At 34.5% G+C, this 14,194-nt stretch overlaps 1 protein-coding gene across 4 annotated transcripts in view; it reads left to right on the top strand.

Annotated features, from left to right (window-relative positions):
* LOC137408406 (chordin-like) overlaps positions 1–13,776 on the top strand; it is a 32,534-nt gene extending 18,758 nt beyond the window's left edge. For 2 of the 4 annotated variants that reach the window (XM_068094927.1, XM_068094924.1), the window contains 12 exons: positions 822–1,036; positions 1,975–2,223; positions 4,364–4,492; positions 5,321–5,462; positions 6,424–6,611; positions 7,513–7,608; positions 8,338–8,541; positions 9,123–9,344; positions 9,701–9,806; positions 10,167–10,342; positions 11,274–11,373; positions 13,201–13,776. In XM_068094927.1, the coding sequence (XP_067951028.1) occupies positions 822–1,036; positions 1,975–2,223; positions 4,364–4,492; positions 5,321–5,462; positions 6,424–6,611; positions 7,513–7,608; positions 8,338–8,541; positions 9,123–9,344; positions 9,701–9,806; positions 10,167–10,342; positions 11,274–11,373; positions 13,201–13,259 (1,886 nt within the window). In that variant the 3' untranslated portion in view covers positions 13,260–13,776. Of the gene's footprint in view, positions 1–821; positions 1,037–1,974; positions 2,224–4,363; positions 4,493–5,320; positions 5,463–6,423; positions 6,612–7,512; positions 7,609–8,337; positions 8,542–9,122; positions 9,345–9,700; positions 9,811–10,166; positions 10,343–11,273; positions 11,374–11,756; positions 11,783–13,200 lie in introns of all 4 variants that reach the window. The other 2 variants (XM_068094925.1, XM_068094926.1) reach the window with 2 other exon arrangements.
* Positions 13,777–14,194: the final 418 nt, after the last annotated feature.

Genomic DNA, 14,194 nt, shown 5'->3' with positions numbered 1-14,194 from the left:
CCTGCAAGTCTATATCTCGGTTAGTCAACGACAATCCCTATATTGAAGGTTATTGTATATGAATACAGGGTTTCATATCCACCTTTGTTCTTGCCGGCCGATCAGTCGTAGTATAAGATGTTTTATAGTGCACGATACGCTTGCTAGCTTCTATTCCCACAATAATGGACTACTTGAATTGTTTGTCTGGGTTTAAATCTCTTGTGTATCACGTAGACGCTATGAATATCTTACACATTGCGAATCCCGCTTTGTTACCTGTGGATAAATACGGCTGCAGGAATCTCGCTCTGATTTACTAGCAGTTAAATTCCTTGTTTGTAACTATTATACTGGTTCTAAATGGTCTTACGATTTCTTTTGTAGATTTTATCGGAAAGTATTGGTATTTTTTATATTTTGAGATGATTTGTCTGCTAAAATGGTTCAAGATTAAAATTGCTTAATTCGGTCACAGTTAAAATTTGGTCATGGTTAAAACGGTATAAGTATATTTATATAGAGTAATAGCTCATAAAAAATCGGTAAAATGACGGAAAGTCATAGGTCAAGGCCAAAGGACAAATGAATGTTCACAGCTTATCGGGTGCTGCCTAAGAATTTTGGTTGCATAGGAAATCAACAAAAGAAATGGCAGCAGCTAAACGGTTTCACTTTGTGCACACTAGCCTTAGTGATGCTGTTGCCAGTATGTTTGGTCTGTATTGGTTTAATTTCTTTTCAAATCCTTTTTACTACAGCTAGCATTATAATAATAATAATATTGATGCCAACATTAGTATTATGTTCTTACAGCAGCTTTGTCTGCCTATATTTTTCAGAGACATTCTCCACCCTATTTACCGACTCTCAAGGCTTGGGCTATTCAGGCACGCTGTCAATGGGTGTTGATACTTCTACCAATTCCCTGGTCATCAGGGCTACAGTTCTGGCTCCTTCTTCCACTTTAAGTGGCAAGCACCCGGTCTCGCTTGAAATACTTAGGGACAGAAGAGTAGTGTACAGCGATGTACAACCTCTTCATTTTGGCTCAACCGTGAGTTACACAGACAAACACTTGCTTAGCTCTGCTGCCGGTTAAAAAAATTGAATTTATTAGTGCATTTATTAAGCAGCTTTAGTCAAAACTTTTTGATCAAAATCTGAGTTCAATAAGAAAAAACTTGACAAAAAGCCAGAAAAAAACATGCTTTCAAAACACTGACACGATTCAGCAAATCTTTTATCATCAAAGACTTGTTAAATGTTTAGAGTAATACAATGGCTAGAACTGTTATTTAATAAAGTGCTGCCGCCACTGTTAGGCTTATCTATTTGTACATTATGGTTTATGACTTTTGCAGAAACCTCACAAAAGCTCCATGCTTTAGCGATAGGAGTTGTTATACCTTTTGATGGCTTTAGGGGTGTTTTTATATACTTCAAATGATCATATGAGGCTCACAATATTTAATTTAGAGATGTTATACTTGAAGTGCATTAAATTACCAGGCTGCGTAGTTGTGGAGCGGCTATTCAACTTAATCCATTTGTTCATCAGTATGAATTTAACAATTTGGTATTGATTAGTCGCTTTACCCTTTAGTTTAAAGTTAAGATCACAGTAAATTATATTTTAATTCTCTGATATAAAAAGCCAAAATGAAAATTTCAACGTGTGGTGCCAAATTTAAACTTTATAGTTTTTGTAAAGTTTTGAATTTGAACTTTTTGAAATTTACCATGTCCAAGCATTGAGACACCTTAAATTGTAAGATATATCACTTGAGGAATGTATACAATAGAGAGAAATTCCTTCAAAGGTCTTTATATTGCTGTATGGTTTAATTTTGCTAGAGTGTGTACAGAGTCAATATTCGAAGCACGAGAATGTGAATTAACCTTAATAGAGATGAAATTTTTGTAAATGGGGAAAAATCATCAAACAAACAGTCACCCAGGGCTTGATAAACTATGTTGCCATAACGATTTTAGGCAGGAGAGTTCACAAGCACCTGGGATGGTTTACCAATCGCAAGTTTGAAACAGCTGGCAAGGGGACGTCTGACTGCCCGACTTACTCTGCCGGGAGAAGTTGAACTGTCAGGCGCTATCACTACGTTTCATCGGTGCGGTGGAATAAAGTCATTGATTACGGGGCAGGATGCCCTCCCACCCTATGCTACTATGGGGGTAGCCCTAGCGGAGCTCAACCTCACCTCTTCTGGCAGCGTCCATTATAAGGTACCTTTAACCTTTTGAACCCTGGCTGTCCTCGTCAATGTGTGTCACTATCACTAACACTAGAGACTAGAGAGAGCCAGATCAAAATTTCATCGCTTTGCTCACTGCAGTGACTATGTTTTAATAAGTTTTTATACAGCAATAGCATAGCAGCACACTCCAATATGGCACTGCAATATCATCATGAAAACAGCTGTGTCACTCTCATTCTGTCGTGATTCAATGTCGCTATTTGGAAGGGAAACACCCGTGCGATGCCCTATATTTGTGCTGTGGAAACTGCCTTACCGACCAATCATAGTTAAACGCTCCGATTCAAGCGGAAGTATAATTATGACATCTATAGTTGCAAAGAGGCTGACAGAATAGAAACACATAACGCTGCACCTTGAACACGATAGCTGATATCAACTACAGCAATGATAACAATTAGTGATGTCATTTGGCACTTTTTTTTCTGAGCGTTTAATCTCACTCAAGTTTTGTAAATTTTAATCTTGAAGCATCCTGGCAGTCAGATCACCTCAAACATAAAAAACAATCACAAATAATAAAAATACTGATACTTTCTGATAAAATCTAATAAAACTTTTTTTAAGTTTTCAAGCTGTGCTGACTGATGAAATTACAGCGATTGGCATATCAAACGGTTGACTTGGATTTTTATCTTAGCCTATAGGGCATCATTCATCAATTAAACTCACTAGTAATACTTCCTGTGGTACCGCAATGACAATAAGATACTAGACAGCTATATAGTGCAGACTATCAGGGCTGGCGGAACCCTCATCTTGTCTTTACTTTGAACTTTTCGAATTGCTTTTTAGAATGTCGGGTGAATAGGAGTTCATGCATAGTATGAATAATTTCAGATGTTGTACGCAATTAAGCTCAAAGGACCAGATTATGCGACCAAATGGATTACTATAATTCTCATTGACTAATGCAACGGATGCAATCAGTTAAGAGCATTTCCTGTTATGTTTCCAAAGAGTATCTTCGCACTTGGGTTCCACTTATCAACTCGTCACCATGTGTCGGATTATAATGTGTCTGAAAACAATCATGTCACCCTATCTTGCATCTGAAATAAGTTGGAAAAGAATTAGCAGATTCCTATTCGACCAGTCTCTGGTCGCCATCAATCGATTGTGGGTAGTATTTCATGTTAAGCCTGAGTAGCCAGCTGATAGCATTACGTTGCAGTAAATATATATATTATTTTATTTGCAATGATTTCATTTCCAAATATTTTTGACAAAGAATTTTTGGAGTTCTTTCCAAATTATGCCATACAAGAACCATCAAACAATAAAAAACAGTTAGCCACTCAAATCAAATAAACGGTTTGGCATATAGTGTTCAAAATGCCTTTCACTACTAGGAGAACAAATACTAGATAGCAAATTGTTAAAGGAGCTATCAATTACATTTGGTTCCCATTCTTGTAAGTCGAATAGAGTTGAAAATCTGTAACTGTCATGTAAAAATGAGGACACAAACCATTAAATAAGTAAATGCAAAAGCTGGCTAGTTTTGAAAGTTGGTTAAGGCAGCCATAGCCGAAAAGATTTCTTTTGTATGTCAGTAGTAAACAAATTTGTAAAAACTTGTTGATTTCTCAAAAACACGATTGTTCAAATTTAAGATAAAATGTGTATGAGCTGTAATAATATCTTATTGATTTTGTTACATAACAACCTTTTTTCAACATCACTCAAAACATCATAGAAGACTGAAATCTCAACACCAAAGAGATCAAAGTGCTTCATAGTTACACACCTCTCAAGGGATGTTTTTATAGTTTCATACCTGTCAATAAAGTTCTTTACAGTTACTCACCTGTAAATGAGTGTCATCATATTTACACACCTGTCAATAATTGCTTTTATAGTTACACAGCCAATTCATGTCTTTATGGTTATTCATCTGTCAATAGGTGCCATTAGAGTTACCTGCCTGTCAATGACTGTCTTTATAGTTACACATTTGCCAATGGACGTCTGCATAGCTACGCACCTTCAATGAGTATTGTTATAGTTACAAGCCAGTCAATAAATGTCTTTACAGTTACACACCTGTCAATACATTCATTTTAGTGTAAAGGTGACACCGTGTGATTAATGCTTTCATTTTTTAGATTGAGATCAAAGATATTGAGTCTCGAATAAGTGAGATAGCCATGGAAACAGATCGAACAACTCTAGCAGGCAGCAGTCGGAAAATAACTAGGCTGGCTAGAGACATCAATGATCGAATGCATATTACGGTAAGGACAAGATTTGGACATTTCATATCCAGCTATCAGTTTTTTAAAGGAATTCCGAATTTTTAGCAGTACACTAAACACTCAAGGTTTAAATAACTTGCAATGATGAGAGTTTGTAAACAACCATTGAATAATGTGCAATGGTTTATTTGTATGGGTCTAAGGCCAAGTAATTGCGTCAGGCTGAATGAGTTAGTACTCTGTTTAAAGATAAACCTACACCAAATTCTAGCAGATTTTATCAGAAAGTATCAGTGTTTTTCTATTGTTTGCAATTTTTGTTGTTGTTTGAAGTGATCTGATGGCCAGAATGTTTTCAAGATTAAAATCGACAAAACTGAATTGCTGCTAAAATGCTTGAAAAAGATATTCGTGCAAAATGAGACCACTAGTTGCTATAGTTGATATCGGCTAATGAGTTGAAGCTGCAGAGTTACACATCTCTGTTCTGTCAGCCTCTTTGCAATTGCAAGCGTTATAATTGCACTTTCATTTGATTTGAGTTTTTTAACTGAAATTAAAATTTGTCGAATTTAATCTTGAAAAATTCTGGCAATCAGATCACTTTGAAAATCCAAAACAATCGCAAATGAAAGAAAAACACCGATACGTTTTAATAAAATCTTCTAAAGTTTTGTGCCGGTTCATCTTTAAGGAATTCTTGACTAACAGTTAATTGCTTGAAAATAGTTGCTTCATTTAATGGTTTAAAAGTAAACACGGTGAGTTGGATGTAAAACTAGAAATCAGATATCAACAGAATAATTGTCACAAACAATTAGCGCATAAAACACAAGCTTTAAAAGGAGATCATGTTTTGACACGCAGGTGGAAGGGGTGTATGACAAAACTGATGCAACAGACATACAACTGTTACTAGAAGGAAAACTCTTCATCAATGTTGTTACGAGGCTGAGACCTACTGGAGCATTGAGAGGACAAATCCTGGTTGTGCCTACCATGCAAACAGGTACGTTAATATGTTGCAGTTTTGTAAGCTTGTCGGCGTGTGAGACAGGCGCCTATACAAGATGCGGGATTCTCATTTCTTGATCAGCTTGTAATATGCTCGCTCCCATGTTTGTTTTATGTCATGGGTTATTTGGCAGTGAAATAGTAAACAGAAAGCTAGTAGCGAAACCAAAAGCTTAAGCATGAATTGATATATACTAGTATTTTGGCTGTGAGAGATCGTCAGATAAAATAAATAAATGCACCATCATTTTAAAGTTCTTCAAGGTGGTTGATTGGCCCAAGTATAGTAGAGTGTTGGTCTATCACCTGGAAAGTTTTAAGATCCCATTAACAGCATTTGTTCCTTAACCTCTAAGTATGGCTTGGAGGCAGACGGACACGATCCTTATTATAGTAAATATTATAGTAAATAATAACCAGATTCATGGACTTATTGGGAAGAATATTTAGTGAAAGGCAGCTGTTTTGCATATACATTTGAATAAAACTTAAATGGGGATGTTAGATGGTGCTGTTGTCATAGATATTCTGTGCTCTGCTTTAGATTTGGAGGCAAATTTTGAAATTTCAAAGTATTCATCGTTCATCTATTTCTGTAAAGAATTTGAAGAGTTGATAAATAATTGATGATAAATACATGTATATGCGTATAAGATAATTGCACGAGTTTAAATAAATGCACTAGGCTACAACTTATGGGAGGTAGTAGCAAAGATGTAATTTTCAGTTAATATTAACCTAGAACTCATAATTTTATCTAAAAATTGCTAAAGTTATAAAAACTGAATTTTTCTGTATTTTATTAAAAGTTTATAAAATTATATTTTATTATTTATTACTCAAACTTAAGTTTAATTTTTTATTTTATTTAATTTGCACTTTTTTTCACTTGTAATATTTCCATTATTGATCGCCTTTAGTAACCGGTTTTAAGTATACTAGTAATTTAATTGCAGACTACTTGCTGATGAATGAGAGACAGACGGGAATGGCAGCGGCAGCATGGTGTGAGAGCCCTGATTGTTCACTCACCTGTGCCATGCTGGTACCCCGTGCAGCTACCAGAAGGGATTCACCAACAAAGGCTTACCTAGATTACTGGAATCAACAGCAACTTCTAGCAACTTTCTCTGAAAAAAATCTGGTAAGCCAACAATAAGCTTTAGCGTAAAGTTGTGAGTTCAAATCCCATTGAAAGCAATCTTTTTTCCAACTCCAGAAATAAAAAACTTTAATAATCTAAATAAAAGCTTTATTTGAGCATAAGTCGTTTTGTGTTATTATTAAAATACAAAATTCATAAAGAAATAATATTTATAAAGAAATAATGAGGGAGTGTAAATTGTTGCAAAGATGCAAATACAATATAGTTCACTCTTAGCTAATTATATTTTATTAGTTTTAAAAGTAAAGGAGACGAAAATCTTTCAGAGATTTGTCTAGGTATATATTTTATGAAACTTTTAGATCAGTTTTCAATCAAAACTGGTTGTTGAATGTTATTCAAATGCGCATATACAATGTCAAGGATGACTGCATGCGTTAATATACCGTTTTAAGGATTTGTCTGCTGTCGCCAATTTAAAAGGCTCTACTGATAAGTAAAGTTTGTTAAGCATTAAACAATTGAGTTATGCAGAACTGTGATCAAAGCCCAAGGTTACTATTTGTGATTCAATTTTCAATCTGTTAGCTTCATTAGAGTTTGACAAACCTGTCAAACTTGACAAAACTATCGAAATTGACACAAACTGCCATTATTTTGTCAAAATAGACAAAAACCGTCAAGGTTGATTGAAGTTGTCAGAATCGATGTAAGCTGTATACAGATTGAGCTAAATCGCAAACTAAATATAAAACTTTCCTAGGCAAGCCCAGTAAGAATTTTATATTAAACAAGCCTTTAGCAAAAGTAATATCTGAGGAGACCTCACTTACCCCCGCCACCTTTACTTGTGCCCCTAAGACAATGTCTGTTCATGCAAAGTTTAGAATCTTGTTGAGCTAAGTTGCTGTTAAAGATATGCTGTGGTTTCTGTGTACAGATACAAGCAACTGTAACACAGACAGAAGTTCAGCAAATTGGCTCATCACTGCCCACTTTGAGGATTGTCAGCGAGGACAGCACCTTATATGGCCAGGTAAAAGAAATACTACGAGAAAAACTGCATCTGTATTAAACCTCTCCCAATATTAAGAATAATAGTTAATAGTTAATAAAATCATAGTTTCCATAGTTAGTAGGTTTAAAGTTGCTTTTTTTAATCACTGTCATTTTTATTCTGTAAAATCTTATTTTCTAGTTCACTTTTATCGTCATAGTTTCTATAGTTTAGTTTTAAGACTAATTTTGCATATTCATTATTTTGGATTTTTGGATTTTATGATTATCTTCACATTTATTTTGACTGATACGCATGCAGTCCCGAGCGCCGTTAGAGATCGTCAGGTGTAATAAATAAGTGCACAATTATTCTTTAACATAGAAAAGTGGTTGAGTGGTACAAATGGTAGCATACTTGGGGAAAATAAATATCTGAGTTGGTTTCCTGTGCAGCTCAATATTTTTTCCTAACGCTCTTTTCATAGTTTTGAACAACCGGACAGACATGGCTCTTATTATAGTAACGATTAGATGTGTTATTTTAAATTGCCCTATTTATTTTTACAATCTTTCATTTTTCTAGCTTAGAATTTGATGTTGCAAGTTTTCCTTTGAAATATTTCTTTTACTTTAGCATTTATATATCAATATACTTGTATTATTTTGTTCCGTTCCATTAACAAGCTTTTATCCAAATTCAACATAAAACCATTTTAACCTTGCTAGAGCTTACTTATAGATTTCATACAAATACGTGTCTATTTAGGCAAGCATTCCAGAATCATGCTTCGAGGGTTCACCAGATCTTGTTCTACCTGCGGCTGATGAAAACTCAGGTCCCCGGGTAGGCTGGGTAAATGAGCCTCTCAAACTTCCACACAAATGTAGCTATGACAAAAAGATTTATTCCGATGGAGAAAGTTGGAAACCGGATGAAGACAGTCTGGCTTGCGTGACGTGTAGCTGCAAGGTGCGACAACCTTCTATAAAGGCTTTAGCAATTGTGTCGATTACATTCTTTGAATTGTGTGTGTGGAAAATTCCTAAAAGATCAAATAGGATTTCAGCTTCACTTGTGAGTGTTTGTTGTACAAACAATGGCTATGGTATCTTGGCAGAAAAAGACTAAAATATAGTCACTGGTAGTTTGATACCTCCAACAGTGAAAGCAAAGCAGCATTTTTAACTTTTGTTAACAGCATCTTTGGCCAGTGCTGATAAAATCAATCCAAGCCAGGTAAAGAAAAATAATAATATGAAAATTATTATTTAAAAATTAAAAAGAAATTCTTATAGTAAAAAAATCTAGAACGGGTCTCCTAGATGAAAGAAACAAACATCGAGGCGTTTATGTCTGGTTTACTCATTAGTTTTTATTTGGGAGGTAGCAATAAATTGGGAGGTGAGGTATACATATCCTGTATTGTCACATTTTTGCGAGTATAAAATATATTAATGCAATTTTTCTAAGCTCTTTGGCTAAAATATATTCCTAATTGCGTTGTTCCCAATAGGACATCTAAGGTCATATGAATTTGTTTATTGCTGTAGAGAAATAAGGCGCAATGTCACCCAGTTGTTTGCCCGCCAGTGGACTGCGATAGTCCTGTGATGCTGCCAGGAGAATGCTGCCCGGCTTGTCCAAAACCGACAGACAACACTACCGACTCTTGTTTCTTTCCAGGAGACCACCGTAATCATGCTGTCGGCACTGTTTGGCATCCTTTCATGCATCCTGGAGGCTACTTCAAATGTGCAATATGCTACTGCAAGGTGCGTATAATATCTGACGACAAACTGTGTGATAGCAATTATGTGAAGATCTTTCCAAGTCAGAGTTGCTGAGTGCTTCTATTTAGGATCGAAAATTTCAAGTTCAAAAGCAGTTTATCTAAGTCTACTTTTTTGCATTTTATAAATATACAGACTATTTTTTTCTTTAAATTAAAAAATGTTGACTTGCTAAATAAATAAAATACAATAGGCCTACCACAATTGTAGTAAAAATGCGCATGCAGGAAATACTCACCAATAATTTTACATATTGGTTTTTGTCGACTAGAATCAAAGCATTTTGGTAAATAGGGAAATAACAGAAAAAGTATTAAACTGTCATACATATGGTGCAGGATGGAGGAGATGGGTATGACTGCAGACAGACTACGTGCTCCACACTTTCTTGCCCAGAATACCGACAGGAAACCTTACCTGGGGAATGCTGTCCCTCTTGTAGAGGTATGTACAGCTGCACTCAGCGGTAATCTCACATGAATCGATTGTTACTTTTAAACTATAAATAGAGAATTCTAGAGCAGGTTGCTGGTGTGCTATTACATAGAAGAAAACATGTAACCTACATGAAAGGTAAAATGTCACTTACATGTAGGCCACATGTAACCTATACACATGCAGGTCATTTGTAACCTACATGTAGGTCACTTTTAACCTGCATGTAGGTAACTTGTGGCATGCTTATGCCAACATGATTGTTCAAACTTGAAAGCTGATAAAAATAAAGACAATTGACACGTTGTTATGAGATATAGACATCAGTAATAGAAGCAAGCTTATTAGAGTTGTCTTCCCTATTTTTAGTTGAGCCAACAGACAGTTCTGTGATTAGACCAACTGTAGACTTGAGCAGAATGCAAGGCGACAGCGACAGCTACAGTTCCTGCAGCATAGGTGACAGACAGTACGCCAATGGAGAGAGCTTTAATCCACAGATAGGATCACTTGGCGTGTTTGGAAATGTTCTATGTACATGCAGAGTGAGTATTGTTTTACAGATAGAAGTTGAGATGTATTTTAATTAGCTTAGCTGTGAAATGCAATCAGCAGATTTTGATGTTTTGCTTCGTTGAATACAAAAAAATAAGTTTGAAAGTATTTATATACAAGATCTTGAAGCAGTTCTTAAATTCATATCTCAAATTTACACCAGAACATCATGTAATCAGAGCTAAATCAAAAGATTATTGCAACTTTTGAGTAGCTATTCACCAAAAAATATGTTAATAGTTAATATCAAATCATATCTATGATGTTTTTAATACTAAGAGCTTATTTTTAAGACACTAAAAAAGACGAAGTTCAAGTACTCATTTTAGATATTATAAGTAACTTGCCACATGCTAATTGCTTATTGCTAGTTGCTTATTGCTACATGCTAGTTGCTTATTTCTAGTTGCTTATTGCCACATGCTAATTGCTTATTGCTAGTTGCTTATTGCTACATGCTAGTTGCTTATTTCTAGTTGCTTATTGCCACATGCTAGTTGCTTATTTCTAGTTGCTTATTGCTACATGCTAGTTGCTTATTTCTAGTTGCTTATTGCTACATGCTAGTTGCTTATTTCTAGTTGCTTATTGCTACATGCTAGTTGCTTATTGCTACATGCTAGTTGCTTATTTTCAGTTGCTTATTGCTAGTTGTTTATTGCTTTTTGCTAGTTACTTATTGCTAGTTGCTTATTGCTAGTTACTTATTACTTATTGCCACATGCTAGTTGCTTGTTGCTAGTTGCTTATTGCTAGTTGCTTATTGCTACATGCTAGTTGCTTACTGCTAGCTATTAAAATTATATATTCTTGCTGATACAAAAATAAGACAACGTCTTTTAAAAAGGTTCATCCTGTCTTGAACCTGTTCTGAGTTTATGCTGCAAAAAATTGAAAAACAAATTTTTTTGTAAATTATAGAATGGAAAATTGGATTGCAATACTATAACCTGCGACTGCAGCAAGAAGATGGCACGGAAACATCGATGCTGCATGAAAAAGTGTGGATTTACAGAAGAAGGTAAGCATGAGATCTAAAAGTTGCTCACCGATAGCACTCGTTCTTTTACAAAGGTTCCAGGCTAACAAAGCCTAACTTATTGCATGGCGCTAAAGTTGTTTGGATATGGTTTCATGTCTAATTCTTAAACTAACAATTGATCTATGTTTGACTTATATTTACTTTGATACGATAAGAGTGATGTTTAAAAAATGCATTATATTGGTTCAGATTCCAATATTATTACGTCGCTTTTGCCTGGGTTGTGTCTTCAACATAGATGGAGTTGTCATACCAACTTACTCAAGTGTTGCATGTATCGCATGCTATATAGCAATGTGTCTGACGTAATAATATGCATGCAACTTTGGCATTTGTAACTAAATCTTTTCTGTCACACACAGACTTAACAACTAAACCATTTCCCAAGGTAGGCCTGATGGTTGTATTGTGACGCGTGACACTTGTGTGAACTGCTTCTAATGCTTACCTCAGTTTTGAGTTACGTTTTTCATGTTATGACACATCGTTTTACTGCAGAAATTTGTCAGTCTATTGTTAAAACCGTGTAACTGTAGACTGAAACTTGTTATATTGTCAATCTACAGTTATAGATTACTTTAGATTATAATCTACAGTAATAATTAGATAATTATTACTGTAAATTAGTATTACACTAGTTATATATTAACTATAATTATATAATTAGATAAAAATTATATAAGTATACAATTATATAATTAAAATTATAAAAATTATATTTTTAATTATATAATTAAAATTACAAAAATATATTTGTATGTATTATTTAATTATAACAACGAATTATATTGTTAGTTGAGAAATTAGCTTGGATTAAGTTATTTGTGTGAACCAGATGAAAGAGTGATATTACATTTAACTTAATACCAATTCTCTATTTAATGGCTTAACCTAATAGCTAAAATATACTTGCTTCAAGAGACTTGATTAAGTTTTGTATAGCCTTTTATAACATAAAAAAGTACCCAAAAGTATTTAGTGTTATCACACACAGCACACATCTGTAGCCTTAGCTCCACCATTTAATCTGCACCTGCATCGCTTTGCTTATATAAGTTTACTTGCCTGTATCTTTCTGAAATAGCTTCCTGACTCAGTTGGTTGCTTTGCCTAGCTGCTCTTTCTAGTTTATTTAAAGAATGATGCGCATATATGAATAGTTAGGAGTTGTCTTATGTTGCTAGTGTTTACATTATTCAAAGCTTTGGAGTAATTTACATACATCTACAAAAGATTTTGATTAAAAAGCCAACTAGCCTATGTATAAAGTTATAAAACAAGTTGTGAGCAAGCTTCAATTTTGAGTAAATATCAGTAATTTTCCATCTCTAAAATGGTTGTTTTTAAAATTTTTAATTGTCTGCGAATAGAATATTAAGTTTGAGAAGTTGTCTACTTCTTTATTCTTTACTCAAGCACACGTTAGGGCCACAAAATTCTTAATTTAGTTATGACTGTCTGCATTAGTTGTGAAGCCCCCAATTGAACCCTTTCAAAACATTAGAATGTTGGCTATATAAAACGGGACCACAAGTTAATAAATGAGATAATCTCAAACTTGTAAAGTCAACCAATGAACATGCGTAGTCACCAGATTATACATTTTAATTTGTCCATTTTACTGGTCTGATGTCACAGATAAATCATGCAGGCTATATTATCCTGATAGGGAAATGTCAAGCCAAAAAGCCTGTACCCTTGTTTTATGGTCAATGGCCGCACAAATTTTAGAAGTTTTTGTAAAATTTGAAAAAGTTCTTAAGTAAAAATGTATTTGGATGTGTATAATCCATTTATATATTTCAGACATGATACGTAAAAGGAGACGCAAAGAGAAAAACAAAGACAGAGACTTGATCTGCTAAGGCTAAGCACTCTCAATACAGCCTGATATATCCCAAAATCACATATGGTGCAGACAACTCCTAAAGCTCTCAACAAAATTTGCTTGGCAACTGGTTTGCCACCAAACCTAATTTTTAAACTCAATCCTGATGCTTTAAAAACATTTATTTTTATTATTTAAAACTGGTAACATGAACTGAGCAAACTTGCTTTTGTCTGTGTACTATTTATTATGTTACTATGGATATCGACTGACAATCGAAAGCTTTGTATATTATTTTTTTACTTGATACATTGTAGTAGATATCAATACACTGGCTGGCTAAGGGCCTGTCAGTTTTTGTCACATCGTATGTTACCTTTCTGTACCAATCTCTAAACTCATGTCAATGACAGATGGAGCTCTCAACCGTGTCTTTTCCAGATTCCTTTGTAAATATTGTATTTTATTGTATATTATTCTTGCTGCAAGTCATATTTAATAAGTTATATTTATATTCCTCACAATGATAAAGAATAAATTTTTAATGAAGTATTTTCCAACATTCACAATATTAAACACAACTATAGTCTGCCTAGAGCTGTTGTAATATATCAAACAGCAACCTGTTAGTCATTGTCAATCGAATAGTAATCTACTTATCTGTGATAGGCCAATAGAGTTTCAGCTCATCAAATTGTTTTAACGTGATTAGCTCTCATTATGGAGGCAAATTACAAGTAAATTTAAGTTTTTTTTAGCTTGCAGTTTGGCCCTTGTTAGTTATTTCAAGTCATAAGCTTTTAGTTTGTCATTATTGTGTTGAGGATGCTATCGGTTTTATCAGGACTCAGTGTACAGTTAGCAACAGTTTGTACTAGTTCACAACAGTTTGTACCAGTTCCCACCAGTTTGTACTAGTTCACACCAGTTTGTACCAGTTCACACCAGTTTGTGCTAGTTCACACCAGTTTG

Source organism: Watersipora subatra, chromosome 11 (genome assembly GCF_963576615.1).
Source record: "Watersipora subatra chromosome 11, tzWatSuba1.1, whole genome shotgun sequence".
In the NCBI taxonomy this organism is placed as follows: Eukaryota; Metazoa; Bryozoa; class Gymnolaemata; order Cheilostomatida; family Watersiporidae; genus Watersipora; species Watersipora subatra.
Note: the sequence above shows the minus strand (reverse complement) of the source record. Positions and strands in the feature narration are given on the sequence as shown.